At 51.5% G+C, this 19,743-nt stretch overlaps 3 protein-coding genes across 3 annotated transcripts; 2 read left to right on the top strand and 1 right to left on the bottom strand.

Annotated features, from left to right (window-relative positions):
• Positions 1-2,791: 2,791 nt before the first annotated feature.
• RPS29 (ribosomal protein S29) lies at positions 2,792-3,357 on the bottom strand. The gene is made up of 3 exons (XM_083863829.1): positions 3,203-3,357; positions 2,989-3,088; positions 2,792-2,909 (listed from the first exon to the last, which is right to left on the bottom strand). The coding sequence occupies exons 1-3, from the start codon at positions 3,262-3,264 to the stop codon at positions 2,901-2,903; spliced, it is 171 nt and encodes a 56-aa protein (XP_083719955.1). The 5' UTR covers positions 3,265-3,357; the 3' UTR covers positions 2,792-2,900.
• Positions 3,358-6,097: 2,740 nt separating this feature from the next.
• On the top strand, positions 6,098-15,757 carry LRR1 (leucine rich repeat protein 1; the record flags this gene model as incomplete). Its single annotated transcript, XM_083862752.1, has 4 exons — positions 6,098-6,274; positions 6,359-6,457; positions 9,797-10,524; positions 14,634-15,757. The coding sequence occupies 4 exons, from the start codon at positions 6,098-6,100 to the stop codon at positions 14,884-14,886; spliced, it is 1,257 nt and encodes a 418-aa protein (XP_083718878.1). The 3' UTR covers positions 14,887-15,757.
• Positions 15,758-17,251: 1,494 nt separating this feature from the next.
• Positions 17,252-19,020, top strand: MGAT2 (alpha-1,6-mannosyl-glycoprotein 2-beta-N-acetylglucosaminyltransferase; the record flags this gene model as incomplete). The annotated part of the gene is made up of 1 exon (XM_083862751.1): positions 17,252-19,020. One exon carries the CDS (start codon positions 17,252-17,254, stop codon positions 18,581-18,583), a length of 1,332 nt encoding a protein of 443 aa, XP_083718877.1. The 3' UTR covers positions 18,584-19,020.
• Positions 19,021-19,743: the final 723 nt, after the last annotated feature.

Here is a 19,743-nt window from a genome sequence, read left to right on the forward strand (position 1 = left end):
GAACCTGCAGGACAAATTCCTGCAGGCTCCAGCTTAAGGAGGGAACCTGGGATTCATGGACACAGCGAGGAGGAGGAGGAGGAGGAATTGCAGGCTGACGGTGCCATCTACCTGCTGCTGCTGGAGCGGGAATGCTGCACTGGGAAACCATTCCCTGTGTCCTGTCCCTCCATCCCTTGTCCCCAGTCCCTCTCCAGCTCTCCTGGAGCCCCTTCAGGCCCTGCCAGGGGCTCTGAGCTCTCCCTGGAGCTTCTCCTCTCCAGGGGAACATTCCCAGCTCTCCCAGCCTGGCTCCAGCCCTGTTTCCTTCACATTTTCCCTGCTCTTCCTTTTATCACCGAGGTACTTTCAGAAGCGTTTGTGTCACCCTTGATGGTCCTGGACACATTAAATTCTCTCAGGGCGTTATTTTTCCCAATTCCTGTGTGCTTGGATAAATTCCCTGTATCCCCTCAGGCTGCCTGGCCCTGCTCCCACCCTCTGGAGGTTTCCTTCCTTTTTCCATGTTCAGGTTTGTTTTTTTTCCCTCAGTTTGCCCCTGGAATGCTGGACAGCCCTAAAATCAGTGTCACTCCGAGCGTCACCTGCAGCCTCCAAACCGCCCCAGGTGGAGCTTGATCCCTGCAGGAATTTGGGAATATCAAGCGGAAAGTTTATCCCAGCTGGGGAATTCCTGATCCAGGCAATTGGGATCCACCTGGGAGGAGGAGAAGAACCCAAAAATCATCCCCAGCCCCATGAACACAGGAGGGAGAGCAGAGGCACAGGGATTCCCAGCAGGAATGGGGTTGGTTTCCCATCCCAGCACTCTCAGCTTCCTTTTCCACCCTCGGATGAGCTGAGGAGCCAAAGTTTTCCCCAAAGGCTTTGAAATTGTTCCCGGAGCCTGTGACGAGCACAGATTGTATCTGGTGCATAATCCAATGCAATTTAGTGGGGTTTCAGCAGAGCAAATCCCCTCTAAACTCAATTGCAGCAGTTGGAAGCTCCTCTCTCCCTCTCTCACTGTGTTTTCCTTGGCTCCAAGCAGGACATTTTATTTCCCTAAAGGAGAACATTTATTAGATGTTTATTATTAATGCAAAGTCCTTGAAGTGGGTTTTGGTTTCACCTGTTCTTTGGGGGAATCAGCAGCTCTTTATAAATCACTCTGCATCCAAATAAGTTGCAGCTCCACGTCCATGAACCTCCAGAGACTCGGAGCCACCAGGAACAAAATGCAATTTTCACGCTGAGCTCAGGAAATTCGAGGTTTTGGCACCTCAGCGTCGTTGTATATTGGGCAATAAATACCTGGTTAAGGCAGCAATGAGGTAAAAAAGGAATTACAGCTTGTCCCACACCACTTTCTCCCCAGGCTTAAAGGATGGGAGCAACAGAAGAGGGAAAAGGCAATTATAACTCTGTAATTTTACAAAATTAGGCCCCAACAGAGGTATTTGAATGTTTTCGAGGTAATTTAAAAACATATTTTAGCTCTGGTTTCAATAGGGATTTGCTTTGCAATTACCATCCCCAGCTGTTTATTTTTGTTTTCCATTGTGAGGGAAATAAATGTTGTGGGAGAGATTGGGGGCCCAGATCCTCAGGGAATCACAGGGAAAAGGATCCCAAATCCCTTTTACCATCGGGAAGGAGCTTCGCTCAGGAAAGAGGAACAAACATCCACAATTCCCTGCCTGGCTTGGACAGCTCTTGCAGCTCTGAGAATCCAAAAAAACTCCAATCCTGCCGCCATTTCCAAGGCTCTCAACAGTTCCAGCATGGGACAACCCTCCTGTGTCCCACATCCTGGGAAAAACATGGATTTCCCACTGGGAAGTGCCTCAGGCACCTCTGAGGGGCAGCAGGAGGAAAGCTGGACACAGCATTTCACATCCTCATCGATTTTGTGTGTCTCTGAAATTTTATACCTCAGTTAAAATTCAGTGTTTTGGTTAAAAAGGTAACAAGGGGTTTGTTTTTTCAGAATCACACTGAGGCCAAACAAACACATCCCAGAGGATTCCCTTCCCTGCATACATCAAGCAAAAAGCCCAAAACCACCACCACAGCAAATGAATATTTTTTAGTGTGGAACTTTCGCACTGAAGAGTTTTCTGGTAAGACCCAGGATTTAACCATTTCTCACTCAAAAAAGGTGGTGAGGAAGGGCAACCCTTCCCCAGGTGATGCCAAATCCTCATCCCTGTGCCACACCTGGGTGGATTTAGAAGGTGGAAGGAGCTGCTTTCTCACCATCCACAGAGCAAGGTGACTGGAATTGGATGGGCTTTGAGGTCCCCTCCAACCAAAACCACTCCAAATTCTGTAATATGCTTTCTGTGAAACCCAAATTCTGTGAGGAGCCCTTCAGCTTTTGCTATGGGCACACCTGGGTTCGCTCCCATTCCCTCCTCGTGGCCTCATCTCATTGATTTAATAACCAGGGGGAAAATACGAAGATTTTAAAGGATCTGCAGAGCTCTCAGCTGGGAGGGATCAGCATTTGGGATCCCAGGTGTGATGGGACCTGCTCAGTCCCCTCAGAGCAATGGCACTGAACAGCAAAGCAGCACCCAGACACTTTTAATTGCCTATAAAGGACTTGGGGACCCTCATTCCAGACTTCTGGCATATTTAATTGTGTCTTTAACTCACTTCAGGAGTTGTGGCTGCCCCTGGATCCCTGGAAGTGTCCAAGGCCAGGCTGGTGAGGGGCTGGAGCAGCCTGAGATAGTGAGAGGTTGGAAAGCCGAGCCATATTGTACAAAGAAACCTAAAACCCGCACGGAAGGGAAACACGCACAGATTACGTGGGTTAGGAGATCATTTATTAATTTAAGCTGAGCCGAGATGCTGCAGATGTGTCAGGGAGGTCCAGGGAGCTGCCGGCCATCCACCCCTCATCCTGCGGGCGCTCAGTCCAGCTGCAAGAGAACCAGAGAGGCGAGGGCGGTGAGCGGGAACCGGCACCCCCGAGCCCCGTCCCGCGGCCACAGGGCTCACCTTGATGAAGCCGATGTCCTTGGCGTACTGGCGGAAGCACTGCCGGCACATGTTGAGGCCGTATTTGCGGATGAGGCCGTGGCGGTTGGAGCACACGCGGCTGTGAGGGGAACACAGAGAGGCGGGTCAGGGCGGGGAAAGGAGCGGGAACGCGAGAGGAAAGGGACGCCAAGCTGAGGAGTAAGACACGGGTAGCGCAAGGAGCGGCACTGACCAAGAGCGGGAGCCCTGCCCGAACTTCCTGGGGTGGCTCCAGTAGAGCTGCTGGTGTCCCATGGCTGCGCGGCGGGGCCGAGAGGAAGATGGCGGCCGCCGCCTGCTTTTATACCGCTCCCGGCGCCTTCCCGGCGTGCACCCCTCTTCCCGCCCGTGACGTCACCGCCGCCGCACCTGGGGGCGAACCCGCTCTCTCCTCCCACCCATGACGTCATGCAGCGGGGCGGCATCGCTCCGCCCACCCCCGAGTGACGTCACGGCTGTGAAAGCTCATGTTGCCTCCAGAGCGGCTTTGCAGCGCCGGGCGCGGTGGCGCGCGCCTGTAGTCCCAGCTGCCGGGGAGGCTGAGCCCGACGGATCGCTTGAGCCCAGGAGTTCTGGGCTGCCGTGCGCTGTGCCGAGCGGGCGTCCAAGCTAAGGCCGCCATCAATATGGTGACCCGCGGGGAGCTGCGGGACACCAGGTTGACTAAGGAGGGGTGAACCGGCCCAGGTCGGAGACGGAGCAGGTCAAAGCTCCCGTGGCGGTCAGTAGCGGGATCGCGCCTGTGAATAGCCACGCCAGCGTAGCCTGGGCAACACAGAGACACGCGGGCTCCCCTTTTGCCCCCCAAAAACACACACACCCTCTTCAAAACGCCACAAAAACCCCTTTTACGCACCGCACGCACAACCCAAAACACCGCCTCCTACTGACCAAAACACGCAACGCAACAACCCGCTCCATTCCTACATTCGCACCGACAACCCAACCTCAAACACAAACCTCAAATTATACAGATGGACAAACAAACACTCAGCGAAGAGGCCCACGAATTTTTTTTTTTTTTTTTTTTTTTTGCTCCCATTAGGCGGTTAATGTGACAGCCGGCTCAGGGCCGACACCAAGCCCTCACTGCGCCTTCCCGTCGCTTACGAAGCCTGAGCTGCTGTTATCACACCCACCTGCTTTAACTTTTCTGTGTCCCCTCAGCTCCTCTGTCCCCTCAGCTCCCCCGTGTCCCCTCAGCTCCTCTCTGTCCCCTCAGCTCCCCGTGTCCCCTCAGCTCCCCGTGTCCCCTCAGCTCCCCGTGTCCCCTCAGCTCCCGTGTCCCCTCAGCTCCCCCGTGTCCCCTCCCACCCACCATCCCTTCATCTCCTCCATGTCCCCTCCCTGACACCTGCTGTCCCCTCGATGTCCTTACACAGAATTCTCTGTCCCTTCCTTTGCTCCCTGTTGCTGGTGGGATTCTCCTCTCTAACCCCTCTTTTCAATGCCAACAGATGCCACCAGGTGTGTTATGCTTTATTTGATGTTTATGGAGGACTTTATATTTTATGTCGTGCTTGCCCATGACTGTGTATTAGGTAGGCGGGAACTGGAGATTAGATGGGTGGATTTATGTAAAGTTCAGCGTATAAATCATTTTGCTTTTTATTCTCTGGCGTGCTTGATTTGTGTATAATTTCCACCTTGCACCCTGCGCTGAATAAACAATGTCTCCTTTCTAAACCTGACTCCATGTTTGTGTTTGGAGTCCCTAAGATTCGGCAACACCTTCAGCTCCTCTGTGTCCTCCCACAGCTCCCCGTGTCCCCTCACACCCTCCATGTCCCCTCACACCCTCCATGTCCCCTCACACACCATGTCCCCCACACCCCTGTGTCCTCTCAGCTCCTCCATGTCCCTTCAGCTCTTCCATGTCCATCCACAACTCCGTGTTCTTCACACCTCCATGCCTCCTTCACACCTCCATGCCTCCTCATATCCTCAGGATCCCCTCGTATCCTCAGTGTCCCCTCACACTTCATGTCCTCTCATACCTCCACATCTGCTCATACCCGCGTCCTTTCAGCTCCTCCATGTCCCCTCATACTCCATGTCCCTTCACACTCCGTGTCCCCTCACACCCTCCATGACCCCTCATCTTCCATGTCTCCTCACACTCCGTGTCCCCTCACATTCTGTGTCCCCTCACGTCCTCCATGTCCCCTCACATCCTCCATGTCCCCTCACACTCCATGTCCCCTCACACTCCATTGTCCTCTCACAGTCCGTCTCCCCTCACACTCTGTGTCCCCTCACACCCTCCATGTCCCCTCACATTCCATGTCCCCTCATCTTCCATGTCCCCTCACACCCTCCATGCCCCTCACACCCTCCACGTCCCCTCATCTTCCATGTCCCCTCACAGTCCCGTGTCCCCTCACACCCTCCATGTCCCCTCATCTTCCATGTCCCCTCACAGTCCCGTGTCCCCTCACACCCTCCATGTCCCCTCATCTTCCATGTCCCCTCATCTTCCATGTCCCCTCACACCCCGTGTGTCCCCTCACAGTCCCGCGTTCCCCCCCTCACACTCTGTGTCCCCTCACACTCCATGTCCCCTCATCTTCCATGTCCCCTCACAGTCCCGTGTCCCCTCACACCCTCCATGTCCCCTCACAGCCCCATGTCCCCTCACACTCTGTATCTCCTCACACCCGTCACCCCCGCCGCCCTTTCCCCTTTCCGCCCCGCCGCCTCCAGCAGGCGGTGCGATCCGCCGGCCCCGCGCGGCGGGCGCTGCTCTGAGGCCCCGCGCTGGGGCTGCCCGGTGCTGCTGCCGGTGCGGCCGCTGCCGCCGGGGCCACCGGAGCCTCCATCCCCCTTTCCCGTGCACGATCCCGCTCTCGGTGCGGCCCCGCGCCCCTCACCGGTCGGCGGGCGGGCCCGGGCAGCGGGGCGGGCCGGCAGACAGAGCGGCGGGCGGGCAGAGCGGCGGGCGGGCAGAGCGGCGGGCGGGCAGAGCGGCGGCCGCCTGTGCGCGCACAGCGAGAGAGGCCCCCGGCGGCGCCGCCCGCCGTGCGCGGGCCGGGGCCGGTGCCGGATCGGGGCCGGTACCGGGACCGCCAGAACCGGCACCGTGACCGGGATGCGGCTGCAGTGCGAGGTGGAGGTGCTCAGCCGGCTCCTGCCCAGCTGCGGGCTGCGGGGCCGCGGCCGAGCGGCGCGGGCGCTGCTGTCGCTGGGGCGGCCGCCCGGCGCTGCCGGAGCCGGGGTTTACCTGATGGTGTGCACGGCCCGGGACCGCGGCGGGGCCCGCTACAAGGTGGGCACGGCGGGCGAGGGGCGGAGGGCGGGCCGGGGGGGTCCCGGGGCGGCCGCTGAGTGACCCAGCCCGCTGTGCCCGCAGGTGCAGCAGAACGTGGAGCGGCTCTTCACGCGCTTCGTGGAGGAGGGAAAGGCCACGGTGCGGCTGCGGGAGCCCGCGGTGGATCTGTGCCTCAGCAAGGTGGGAACGGCGCCGGGAACGGCACCGGGAACGGCACCGGGACGGGTCTGACCCGCCACGGCAAGGGGGGAAGGGGCGGCAGAATTCCACAATGGTTTGGGTTGGAAGGGACAGTAAATCCCGTCACACTGCACCCCCTGCCATGGCAGGGACACCTCCCACTGTCCCAGGGTGATCTAAGTCCTGTCCAGCCTGGCCTTGGACACTTGCCAGGGGTCCAGGGGCAGCCACAGCAAATCTGGGAATTCTATTCCAGGGCCTCCCCACCCTCCCAGCCAGGAATTCCTTCCCAAAATCCAATCCGTCTCTGCCCTCTGGAAGTGCGAAGCCATTCTTTCTTTCTGGGCTCTGTTCTTCTCCCTCTTCTGCTTCAGAAGTTCATTTTCATGCTTTGCTTCACAGCTTCTTTAGAAAAACCTTTTTTCAACCCTCTGATGCAATGTTGACCTTTGGCCTTAAATTCCATTAAATAATTGTTCCTTACAGTCTTTCTCATGGAAAAAAGAAATGGAGAATCCTCTTGTTTTTGTGGACAAAAACATCAGTGTGCTCACCATGGCTTTTAAAGCACACAGAGCAGAGCACAGGCACCATCTCACCTTATTTCAAATACCACTGTATTTATCCACAGTTCCTAGAGGATTTGTAAAGTGTTCTTAACAGCACTAAAGTCATATACACAAAAAAAAAATCACATATGATCACTAAATTCTCGTGTCCTCCTCTTCTGTGCCTGTTGCAGGAATCTTTTGTAGCCCCATAGGAGAGAAAAGTGGGACTGGTTTTCTAAAACCTCTGAGTTCTTACCTAAAACTTTACACTCAGGCTGTGTAAATAAAAGCAAATAATGTTGATTGCTGGTTTAGAAAATCCTTTTTCCTTTCTGTTATCTGAATCTGAGGAAAGCAGCCTGAATTTGATGAACTGTTAAAGGGTTAAATAGGAAGGGAGGACACCAAACCCAGTTATTCTTTTCCTGTTGGAAGCCAATGTGCTCTGTATTGTGGAAAAATTGGGGCTTTTGCATTAGAATCAGAATCAATTCTGCTTCCTTTACTCTGAATTTTTTCTGCCGAAGAGTGAGAAGTCAAAAAGTTCATCTCAAAATATTACAGGTTCCTTTCAAGCTCTCCAAATCCAGAACCCAAATTTAAGATGTTTCATCACTTTTCCGTAGTTTTCTGCCAGATTTTTATTACTTCATTACAGAAAAGCTTTTTAACTCTTGAAGATGAACAAAAACTTTGTGGGGAAAAGAGATTTCCAAATACTGGAAATGGGAATAATGATTATGTGAAATCCCCCTGCTTGTTGTGCTCTGCCAGGATTTGCTGCACTCAGCCAGGCCAGGAATGGAATTAGGAAACATCAGGGCAGAGCATTCACCCCTGGAGCAGAAATAATAAATTCTGGCTGTTTGGTGGGGTTTATTTCCCTTCAGCAGGTCTGGACCTGCCTCCCCAGATCCGCCTCAGCTCCAATTCCCTCAGCAGCACTGACAGAGCTTCAAACTCCTCTCCCAACTTCATCTCTGTGGCTGAGGCTTGGGGCTTGTGGCAGGAAATTGCATCCTGAGCTTTTCCAAATAATTATTGGCTGCTTTTTTTTTTTTTTTTTTTTTTTTTTTTTTTTTTTTCCTTTCCTTTAGATGTGTGTTTTCCTCAGCACGTTCAGGGTTTCTCAGCAAGAGGTTTGGAGATCCTACATGACCCTTAGGGAGGGAATTGTGCTTGAGAGTAAAGAAATCCTGCCTGGAGCTTCATTCTGGTGGACAGTATTGATTTCAATTGGTCCTCACAGATATGGGGGACTTTTTGAATTTAATTCTTGTTTTAGTTATCTTGGAAATGCTACAAATCTGCCTGGAATTAGGGGAAATTCTGTAGCTAAATGTGTGTGTTAGACTGGCTGAGACAGTGAGGGTTGGTGGTCTTGGAATCCCAGGATGGTTTGGGACAGAAGGGACCTTAAATCCCACCCTTTCCACTATCCCAGGGTGCTCCAAACCCTATCCAACCTGGGACATTTCCAGGGATCCAGGGGCAGCCACAGCTTCTCTGGATAACCTTGGATGCAAAAGTGTTTGTTGTGCATCGTCCCCACCTCTGGAAGGTGTCACAGCAGGAGTTCACAGAAGGAGTTCACAGCAGGAGTGCTCAGAATGCTTAAGGAAAGTGATAATTTTGGTTTACAGATGCAGTCAATTAAGTTTGACCTTTAATGTCTTTATTTCTCTCACATTTCCAGGATCATCTCCAGTGTCTGTTTTCTTGTGCTGGGTGTTTATAGCACATTATCTGTTTTAGTCCTGAACCCTCTTTGAATTTGGCCTAAATAAACACATTTAGGAATAAAATTGTCTTTGAGGTGCAAAATGTGTCACTGGGCTTGGACAGGTGAGAGAGAACACAGGACAATCTCTGGGCTCTCAGAACTCCAAGTTTGTTCTTCGCTTTTCCTTCCATGGCTGCAATGTGGATTTTTATTTTAGAATTCAGGTTTTAGCTCAGTTCCTGTCAGCTGCACATCAGGTCAAGCAGAGACTTGCTGGAAAATCTAGAAGAGAAATATTGGGTCATATAAATGTTCATAGAAGTGAATTAAATCAGTGCAACAGATGCATCAGAGCTTTCTGGATCTTTATTTAAAATACAGATCACTTCATATTCTGATATTGAGAGTCAGTGGGAGCCTTTAATGCCAGAGGGCAGCAGTAGGTGGGATTTGGGAAGGAATTCCTGTGAGGGTGGTGAGGACCTGGAATAAAATTCCCAGAGAAGCTGTGACTGCCCCTGGAAGTGTCCAAGGCAAACTTGGACAGGGCTTGGAGCAGCCTGGGATAATGGAAGGTGTCCCTACCTATGGCAGGGAATGGGATTTAGGATCCCTTCCAATCCAAACCATCCTGGGATTTTCTGCCAAAATATTGTATCCCAACTCAAGCATTATTTGGTCTTTGCAAAGAATTTCCCTCTTGCCTGTGGCCACAAGCACTGACTTGGCTTCCAACTCCAGCTTCTATCCTTTTCTTTCCTAGAAGCTTCCAGGAATTATTGCCTCAGGTTTAAACCTGGGATTTCCCCATCTGTGTTTGTTCTTTATCCTGGTGGATTTTAGGGAGCTCCCAGTGCATGAGGGTTTTTTTTTTTTCTGTACTTCATTTCCAGCTGTGGATTCGGTGCTTTGTTCCTCCCCTGGGTGCTGCAGGATTTGACTCAGATTATTCATAGCAGAGCTGTTCCTTCTCCCTGCTGAGAGACACACACAGAACAGCTCAGAAAGTGTTAATAACCAGGATAACGAACTTTTAACTCCAGCCTTGTGTTCCCTCCCCTGCAGGCAAATGTGACCAATTTAAAGACTTTCCTTTCAGCCGTGAGACTGGCTCACCAAGGCAACGACACCGGCGTCCTCCCTCTCTCACCTCTGGTCCCAGCAAAGAACTCCGACGTGGAGAAACCCAAAACCAAAATGATCATCACTTCCAGGAGGGATTATCCCCTCACCAAGAGCTTCCCTTTCTCCCTGGAGCACCTGCAGACCTCCTACTGCAAGCTGGCCAGGGTGGACGCCAGGGTGCTGTGCCTGAGGAAGCTGCGCAAGCTGGACCTGAGCCACAACCACATCAAGCAGCTGCCGGCCACACTGGGGGACCTGGTGTGCCTGCAGGAGCTCGACCTGCACGACAACCACCTGGAGGCCTTCAGCGGTGCCCTGTGCAGCTCGGGCCTGCAGAAATCCCTGCAGTTCCTGGACCTGAGCCAGAACCAGATCCAGGCTCTGCCCATCGAGTTCTGCCAGCTGCGGGCGCTGGTGCGGCTGCGGCTGGACGACAACGCGCTGCTGCGCCTGCCCTGCCGCATCGGGCAGCTCAGCCGCCTGCGCTTCCTGTCGGCAGCACGGAACAAACTGCCCTTCCTGCCCTCCGACTTCAGGAAACTCTCCCTGGAGAACCTCGATCTCTTTGGGAATCCTTTCGAGCAGCCCAACCCGCTGGTGCCCAACATCCAGCTGAAAATCCCCTCCACTCTGCTGGAGTGTGCGGCCAGGGCCACGGTCAACCACGGGTAAGGGCAGGGAGGGCACAGAGAGCTGGCACTGCTCCTTCACACCTGTCCTCGCTCACCTGGCCCTTTCCTTTCCTTTCCTTTCCTTTCCTTTCCTTTCCTTTCCTTTCCTTTCCTTTCCTTTCCTTTCCTTTCCTTTCCTTTCCTTTCCTTTCCTTTCCTTTCCTTTCCTTTCCTTTCCTTTCCTTTCCTTTCCTTTCCTTTCCTTTCCTTTCCTTTCCTTCCCTTCCCTTCCCTTCCCTTCCCTTCCCTTCCCTTCCCTTCCCTTCCCTTCCCTTCCCTTCCCTTCCCTTCCCTTCCCTTCCCTTCCCTTCCCTTCCCTTCCCTTCCCTTCCCTTCCCTTCCCTTCCCTTCCCTTCCCTTCCCTTCCCTTCCCTTCCCTTCCCTTCCCTTCCCTTCCCTTCCCTTCCCTTCCCTCTTCCCCTCCCTTTTCCCTTCCCTCTTCCCTTCCCTTTTCCCTTCCCTTCCCCTTTTCCCTTCCCTTCCCTTCCCTTCCCTTCCCTCTCAGTGCCTGTTTTCTCACCTGTTGACTTCCTAAGATTAAAATTCCTTTGAATTCCCCTTGTCAAGTCATCAGGATAAGGCAGGGAATTGGTGTCTTTGGAAGGACTGAAGGAAAGACAGAGATTGAGGTGTTTTCATCCACCAGAGGGGGATGAGCAGAGTATCTTTGGCCAACTTTGGGAAAAGAGAATGAATTCTACAACCCTGAGCCACTTCTTCCCCACAGTTCTCCCTACAGAAGTGACTCAGGGTTGTAGAATTGATTCTCTTTTTTTCTTTAAGCTCCTAATTTCCCTTGGTCTTGGAGTGAGGGTGTTCTGCCTTATTCAGAGCTCTGAGGTAATTTAAAAAATATGATTTCACCAAGTAAATCCCATCCTCCTGCTGTTTGTTATCAGCTCCCTCCTCTTCCCCCACAGCACTTCCATCAGTGCACCCCTGATCCTTCGTGTGCCAGCAGCTGCTCCTGCCCTGCTCTGGGTGTGAAGGGAGCACAGAGACAGAAATTTGGCACAGAAAGGGCAGAGAGAGGCTGGAAGTGTCCCTAATCTGCATCCTGTGCCTGCTCCTGCCTTGGGGGTGGGGAGTGCCCCATAAACTCGGGGTAATTGTGCAGAAATTTGCACCAAAGGCATCCAGGGGCACACCCTGAAGGGAGCTGAGCCACCACATGTTCTGGGCCAAATCACCCACTTCTGACCTTGCTGATTTCATAATTAAACCCCACACGTCTCCTTTCCCAAGTTTATATAAATTGCAGTGGGTTTGATGGAAATATCAAGGCTTTTTTTCTAGAGGATTTAATCCCTCAGCACTGGTCAGATTTCAGTTCCTGTAAAAAAATAAAACCTTGAGAAAGGGACAAAACAGAAGGAGAAGATGCAAAAATAATGTTTGGAAATCAGTCTTCATTCTGGGAAAGTACCAGAGTTCTTGATTATGCTTTTCCCAGAAAAAAAAAGGGTGTTCTGAAATTAAGGTGGTGAAAAATAAACGCCCCCCCCCCCCCCCGAGGATTAGCTGTGTGAGTGATGGTGTGTGGAAAGATTTGGGAATGTGTGGGTGGAGGCAGGATGTGAGTCAGTGGGATCCGTGCTGAGTTTGGGCACTGCTGAGACCCACATTTCAGCTGCCCCAAGAGAATTCCTGAGGGAAATTATTTATTTTGCACCCCAAACTCCACACTGGTGTCAATCCCAAAAGGAGCAATTCCCGTTGCCAACTCTGGATGTCATTGCTGACACGATGGATGGAGAGAGCTGTGGAGCAGGAGAAGTTTTAATTTCATGCCTGCAGAGCAGTGCTGCTGCAAAAGGCTCCATTTATCTCCTGCTTTCTCAAGTTGTGTTTGAATTCTGCTACTCCTGGGTGTAAGAGAGGGAGGAGTAACTCGTGGGTGCTGTGCCAGGCCAGGGGGAGACAGAGAATGTGAGGGAAGAACAGAATGTGCCCATTTGTCTCATTGGTCTTAATCTTCCTTTAATTCTGTAACCCTCATTACTCTTAATCTCTCTAATTCCCTGACTGGCTGTGGCCCAGGCTGGCAGGGATTGCTGTGAGCTCCCTGTTGTGGTGTCTCCTGGAGTTCATGTCCTTAGGGATTGCCTTGGGAAGGGGCATTTCATCCCTAACCAATCCCAAATCTCTGGGTTTCCATGTCTGTGTGATGCCTGGAGAGGCTGCCTGGAGCAGAGGCTGGGCAGAGTTAAAGGAATAAAGTGGGGATTTATTAAAAGATCTTCAAAGGGCACACCTTGGGCAGGACAACACCCAACATGGACCAGGGTCATGAGTTTTCACTCTTTTATAAGTTTTGGTCCATTTCCATCTTGGGGTTAATTGTCCAATTACAGCTTCAGGTAATGAAGCCCCACCCTCCCAGTTTGCTCCCATCAATTGTTTGCACTTTTTGGGGCTGAAGCTGCAACAGTGTCCTTGGTTCTGGGGCTGGAAAAGGATTGGTTTGTCTGACTGAGCTGTGAAGAGAACTTGCTAACATGACATTTATATGAAATTATATACTATTATATACTAATATATACTATTTGTCACTAGACAGACACAAAAGAACTACACTCATGCAGTCAGGTTGAAAAAGCAAAAAAGAGAGGTGGTTTATTTTCAACCTAGATTTATATAGATCCCAGAGACTGGACAATGAGGTTGGCACCTCTCTGACCTCTCTGGTCAAACTAAATTGTCCATCAATTGTCCCTCCTCTAATGCACAATTTTCAAAACATCACTTTCTGTGTATTTAAAAGTCTGTGAAAAACTCCAGTGGAAAAAAAAGTAAACATCAGAAGGCTGAAAAAGATCGAGGCGACAACTATTGACATGAAATTATATATTATTGGTATATTTATATACCAACCAACATAGCACAGGATCTGCAAAACATGGAATCTGAAACTTAAGGCATCAGGTGCTCTGGGAATGGCATGTCCCAGCTGTGACAACAAAACATAAAATGTTTAACATAAAAACATACCACCACATCAACTGTGTCACCCTGATTTTTTTCAGCCTTCTGAGTTTATGTTCTGTACTGGAGCTTTCTCACACTTGTGACATAAACAAAGACTTATATTTTGTAAAGATGCATTCATTTCCAGGGGGAAGGACAAATTGATGGACCTCTGAGTTGACCACTGGGGTCAGAGAAGTGTTAACTCTCATCTCCAACCCCTGAACAAATTCCAAACCCTATATAAATCCCAAATCATAATAAACTTCCTCTCTCTCTCTCTTTTCACTTCTCAACTTGACGGGTGAGTGTGGTTCTTTCGTATCCTCTGGTGACAAACTTCCTTCTTTCCACTCGCACAGCTGGACAGTGTGAGTGTGGTTCTTTTGTGTCCTCTGGTGACAAACTTCCTTCTCTCTGGTGACACACCTGTGTCCTGTCACTGCCTTTGGGCACCACAGAGAACTCACCCTCACTGTTTTCATCCCACAGGATCCCCTATGGCTGTCACCTCCTGCCTACATCACCTGTGTCTTGTCACTGCCTTTGGGCACCACAGAGAGCTCTGTGCTGAACTCACCCTCATTGCTCTCATCCCACAGATCCCTTATGGCTGTCACCTCCTCCCTTTTCCACCTGTGTCCTTAACACTGCCTTTGGGCACCACAGAAAACTCACCCTCACTGCTCTCATCCCACAGGATCCCCTATGGCTGTCCCCTCCCTACATCACCTGTGTCCTATCACTGCCTTTGGGCACCACAGAGAGAACTCTGTGCTGAACTCACCTTCATTTCTCTCATCCCACAGAATCCCTTTTGGCTGTCACCTCCTCCCTACATCACCTGTGTCCTGTCACTGCCTTTGGGCACCACAGAGAACTCTGTGCTGAACTCACCTTCATTCCTCTCATCCTGCAGAATCCTTTTTGGCTGTCACCTCCTTCCTTTCCCACCTGTGACCTGTCACTGCCTTTGGGCACCACAGAGAACTCTGTGCTGAACTCACCTTCATTCCTCTCATCCCGCAGAATCCTTTTTGGCTGTCACCTCCTTCCTTTCCCACCTGTGACCTGTCATTGCCTTTGGGCACCACAGAGAACTCTGTGCTGAACTCACCCTCACTGTTTTCATCCCTCAGGATCCCCTATGGCTGTCACCTCCTGCCTTCCCACCTGTGCAAGGACCTGGAAGTGGCCAAGACGTGCCGCTGTGGCAGCGCCTGCCTGAGCAGCTTCATCCAGATCACGGTGACCATGAACCTGCACCACGTGTCGCACACGGTGGTGCTGGTGGACAACATGGGCGGCACCGAGGCCCCCGTGCTCTGCTACTTCTGCTCCCTGGGCTGCTACTCCCAGTTCCTGGACAGGCACCTGCAGAGCAGCGGGTGACAGGAGTGACAGGAGCTGGTGCCAGGCTCTGCCCGAGGTGTGTGTGGGGCTGGAGGAGCCTAAAGGTGTTTGGTGCTTCTTCCCGAATCCCTCCGGGAGTGAGGGGACACAGCCCGGCTCTTCTCCCCCTCGTGGAGTCTCCTCTGGTTGGGACACGCTGGAGACAACTTTCCTTAGAATGTATTTCCTTATTCCTGTCCCCGGGGCTCTGCTCAGGGTTTTCTGTGTTTTGTGGGGAGAAGGACAAAGTGAATTTATCCCAGATTTACCACAGGCAAGGACTTGCACTCCATTCTTCCCAAAGGAGGAGAATTCACATCCAGACCAGTTATGGAATTTCCAGGTGCTTCTTTTTTTAAAGGTTCTGTTAAAACATTCCCACTCGGAGCAGGGACCAGCATTGCTGGGTTTTTACCAGAGCAAATGGGGGGGGGTTTTTTGGGGGGTGTTCTCTCTTTGTGATACCAGAAATGTCTCTTTTTTTTTTTTTTCTAAATACGTGCCTGAAACTTTGTTTCTTAATCCTCCTGTTTTAACAATTCTTGAATTTGTTTCACTGTGTTGACTTAATAAATTTTGAAACCCTTTCCATGGCCTGTGTTTTCTCTGAGGAGTTTCCCATCCAGTGAAATTCCAACTGCTGGTATTTTTTTCTGGGGAAGGAACCAAAACGTTGAGCAAATCCACAAATTCTTTTATTTCCCATCCTGTCAGCTGCCCCATGACTGGGAGATGGGAAGAGCAGGAACAAAGGTCCTTTCAGAGGTTTTGAGGGATCCCATTCCCTGGAACATGTGATGGGTTTGGAGGCAGCACAAAGAAGTGGGGGAGGTTTCATTTGGATATTGGGGAAATTCTCTTCCCCAGCCAAGAAATCAGGGATGTGTTTATCCGGGTGCTGCCTGGGTGACAGGGAAATCAGATAATAATCTTGCTGTCATTTGTAACTACAGATTTATTTCATTTCATTGTAGCCTCGTAAATTTTCAATATCTTACCAATTATTCTTCTCATTCTGGAATGCCTGATGATCCTGAAATTCTGGATTTATGAGGTGTTATCCCTGAAATAATAGAATTATTTGATTAGTTATCATTCTTGAATTTTTAGAATTATGTTCTTACCTTACTCTTGCAGTTCTGTTGTCTTACCTTAGTCTCACAATTCCTGAATTATTTTCTTACATTCTTGCCATTCCAGTGATTTTAAATCCATCATTTTTGCAGTTCTAGACTTTTTTTCCTCTTGTATTGTTGCCTTTCTAGAACTATTTTGTTCATATGTTCTTGCAAATCTACAATAAATTATTCTTGCAATCCCAGAACAAACTTCTCACTGTTACCATTCTAGATTTTATCTTATTCTTTCAAATCTATACATATTTTTCTCTTGTTCTTACCATTTTGGAACACTTTTTTCTTACTCCTTGCCACTCTAGAATGATTTTATTCTGTCATTCTTGCAATCCTGAAATAGTTTTGTGTTTTTTGCGGTTTTTTTTTGCCAGCTCAGGATTGTTTTCTTACCTTGTCCTTACAATTCCACAATTATTTTATCTTTCTGTATATTTTAATTGCCAGTCTAGGATGGTTTCCTTATCTTGTTCTTGCAGTTCTGGAAACATTATACTCTTTATTATAATGTTGAAAGCTTTGGAGTGATTGTGATTCTAGAATTAATTAATCTGAATGTGATTGTGATTCTAGAATTAATTAATCTGAATGTTTTCATTCTCACCATTCGAGAATGGGTTTATAACCCTGATCTTTCAAATGTAGAATTATTTTATTCTGTCAATCTTAGATTTTTTTCCTTTCAGTCTTAGAATTATTTTACCTTATTCTTTCAGTCCTAAAATGATTTTATCTTATTCCTGCATTTCTAGAGTGATTTCTCACCTTATTCTTGTCACCGCAGAATGATTTTTAACGTGCTATTTCCCAAACCTAGTATTCACTTATCTTTTATGTTACTCCCGCCAATCCCGGATGGTTTCCGTGTGTTTTCCCTGCATTTCCAGACTTTTTTCCCCCTTATTTTCCCTTTTTTTCCCCAATCCCGAAGGATTCCGCTGCCCCTTCCCGCCCCCCGCCTCACGCCTTGGCCCCGCCCCTTCTGGGCGCCGCCCAATCAGAGCGCGGTGCGGCGGCGGCGGCTGCGCGCCCACCCCCTGCGCGGCGGAAGCGCCGCGGACTTGATTGACGCCTCCTCCGTCCAATAGCGAGGCCGCGGCCTCAGCGGCGGCGGCCAATGGGGAGCGGCGACGTGTGCGCGCGGGGCGGCGGCGGCGCGGGCGCGCTGGGAGCGGGAGCGGCGGCGGCGGCGGCGGCGGGAGCGGCGGAGCGGGGCCGCCGCCGCCGGGACGATGCGGCTGCGCGTCTACAAGCGCAAGGTGCTGCTGCTGGCGCTGGCGCTGGCTCTCTGCGCCCTGGCGCTCTGGGGCACCGGCGGCGGCGGCGGGCGGCGGCGGCAGCAGCTGCAGCAGCAGCAGCGGGGCGGTCCCGGTAGCACCGGGGAACCGCCGCGGGTCAGCGAGCCCCCGCCGCCGGTACCGCGCCGCCCCGCCGCTAACGCGTCGGCCGCGGTGGTGTCGTCGGAGGCGCTGTCCGAGAACGCGACGCTGAGTTACCGCTCGCTGGTGTACCGCCTGAACTTCGACCAGCCGGTGCGGAACGCCGGGCGCTTCCCGGCGCGGCCCGACGTGGTGCTGGTGGTGCAGGTGCACGACCGCGCCGAGCACCTGCGCCTGCTGCTCGAGTCGCTGCGCCGGGCGCCGGGCGTGGAGAACGTGCTGCTGGTGCTCAGCCACGACCTGTGGGCCGAGGAGCTGAACCGGCTGGCGGCCCGCGTGGACTTCTGCCCGGTGCTGCAGGTCTTCTTCCCGTTCAGCATCCAGCTGTACCCGCGCGAGTTCCCGGGCCACGACCCCCGCGACTGCCCCCGCGACGTGGGCAAGGCGGCGGCGCTGCGCCTGGGCTGCATCAACGCCGAGTTCCCGGACTCGTTCGGGCACTACCGCGAGGCTCGCTTCGCCCAGACCAAGCACCACTGGTGGTGGAAGCTGCACTTCGTCTGGGAGCGCGTGCGGGCGCTGCGGGAGCACGCGGGGCCCGTGCTCTTCCTGGAGGAGGATCATTACCTGGCGCCCGATTTCTACCACGTCCTGAAGCGGCTGTGGGCGCTGCGGCAGCGGGAGTGCCCCGAGTGCCAGCTCGTGTCGCTGGGCACCTACAGCCCCGTGCGGGGAGGATTCGCCGGCCGCGCTGATAAAGTGGAGATGAAGACGTGGAAATCCACGGAGCACAACATGGGCATGGCCTTCGGCAGAGACACCTACCAGAAGCTCATCGAGTGCACGGACGCCTTCTGCACCTACGATGATTATAACTGGGACTGGACTCTGCAGCACTTGACTGTCTCTTGTCTTCCAAAGTTCTGGAAAGTGCTGGTTCCCGAAATCCCCAGGATTTTTCACACGGGGGACTGTGGCATGCACCACAAGAAATCCTGCAGACCGTCCACCCAGAGTGCCAAAATCGATTCTCTCTTGAACAGCAACCAACAGTACCTGTTTCCCGAGGCGATGAGTGTCAGTAAAAGGTACTCCATGGCTCCCCTGTCCCCTCACGTCAAGAACGGAGGCTGGGGAGACATCAGGGACCACGAACTCTGTAAGAGTTACCGCAGACTCCAGTGAGGATCCTCCTCGCCGCCGCCTTTTCTCCTTGACTTGTCCCATCGTGTCTTTTCCAGGCACGCACGTGTATAAACAGCATTTATCAGTTGGTTTCTGCTTTAATCTGAATAAACAGTCTTGTTAAAGGTGTCCCAAAATAGTCATCTCTCTCTCTCTCTCATGTTTGGCAACCACGTTTTGGAAAACGGGTGACGTGCTGCAGCCCCTACGCAAAAAGTGACCTGCTGCTGTGTTTGCTGGGAGGAGGAGGAGGAGGAGGAGGAGGAGAACACTTTTAAGTGCATCTTTTTTTGGTGCTTCAAAGCTCTGGTGGTGCCTGGGGTCCCACCCGGGGTCACCTCACACCCGATCCCCCAGTCCCGGTTCGGTTGCGCTGTGTCGATGAATATATGAAGGATGAAAAAAAAAAACAAAAATAAATTTCATTGTTTTTACTATGATGTAGATAAATATATGATTTTTTTAGTTCTGCTGAAATAAAAATTCCGTTGTTTTGTAAGAACTAGAGAAGTTCTTGATTGTCAGCAAAAAAAAGATGATGTCATCTGGTGTTCCTAAAAAGTCAGGATGGGAGGGAGGGAGGGAGGGGGGAGTTTCTCTTCTTTAATCCCAAGGGCTGGACACGTGCCATCACCCCTTCCAGCAGTGTACATTTAACTTCATTAAATTTTTAATGACACTCATTAATTGAGGCAGAAAAGAGTAGCAAATTGGTGGCACAACACCTCTTTTGTTTGGATTTTTTTTAAAAAAAAGAAAAGTAGTTTCAAATGAGCTGTGTAAAAGCTGCTGGTGTGTGGTGGGAAGGGGCTGAGCTGGGGCCATGGAGCACTCTGTGAATGCCACAGCAGCTTTAATGCCACTCCTCTTTGAACTCAGCTGTGGCAGAAGCACCTCAGCAGCTTTTGTAGAACACAGAAATGTGTCAGAGAAAGAAAATGCTGCTTTTTTTTTTTTTTTTTTTTTTTTTTTCCAGGGGTTATTTAACCACAATTTTGCAAGGTGATCGCTCCGTGTTCCGTTCCACTGGGTGGGGGCTGTGCTGAAGCTGTTGCTGGTGCCTCACCCTCAGAGACCTCTCCCAAAAAGCTGATTTGGGTTAAGCTGAGCCCAGCAAAGCTCCAGCAGGATGGTGAAGGGCAGGGCAGATGTTTTGGGCA

This window comes from Zosterops lateralis (assembly GCF_965231275.1).
Source record: "Zosterops lateralis genome assembly, chromosome: 6".
NCBI classification, from domain to species: domain Eukaryota; kingdom Metazoa; phylum Chordata; class Aves; order Passeriformes; family Zosteropidae; genus Zosterops; species Zosterops lateralis.

Excerpts from the sequence above, each read along its gene's own strand:
- RPS29 (XM_083863829.1), bottom strand. The coding sequence starts at position 3,264 with ATGGGACACCAGCAGCTCTACTGGAGCCACCCCAGGAAGTTCGGGCAG. Across the intron at positions 3,089-3,202 it reads GGGCAGGGCTCCCGCTCTTG|CCGCGTGTGCTCCAACCGCC; the intron begins GTCAGTGCCGCT and ends TTCCCCTCACAG.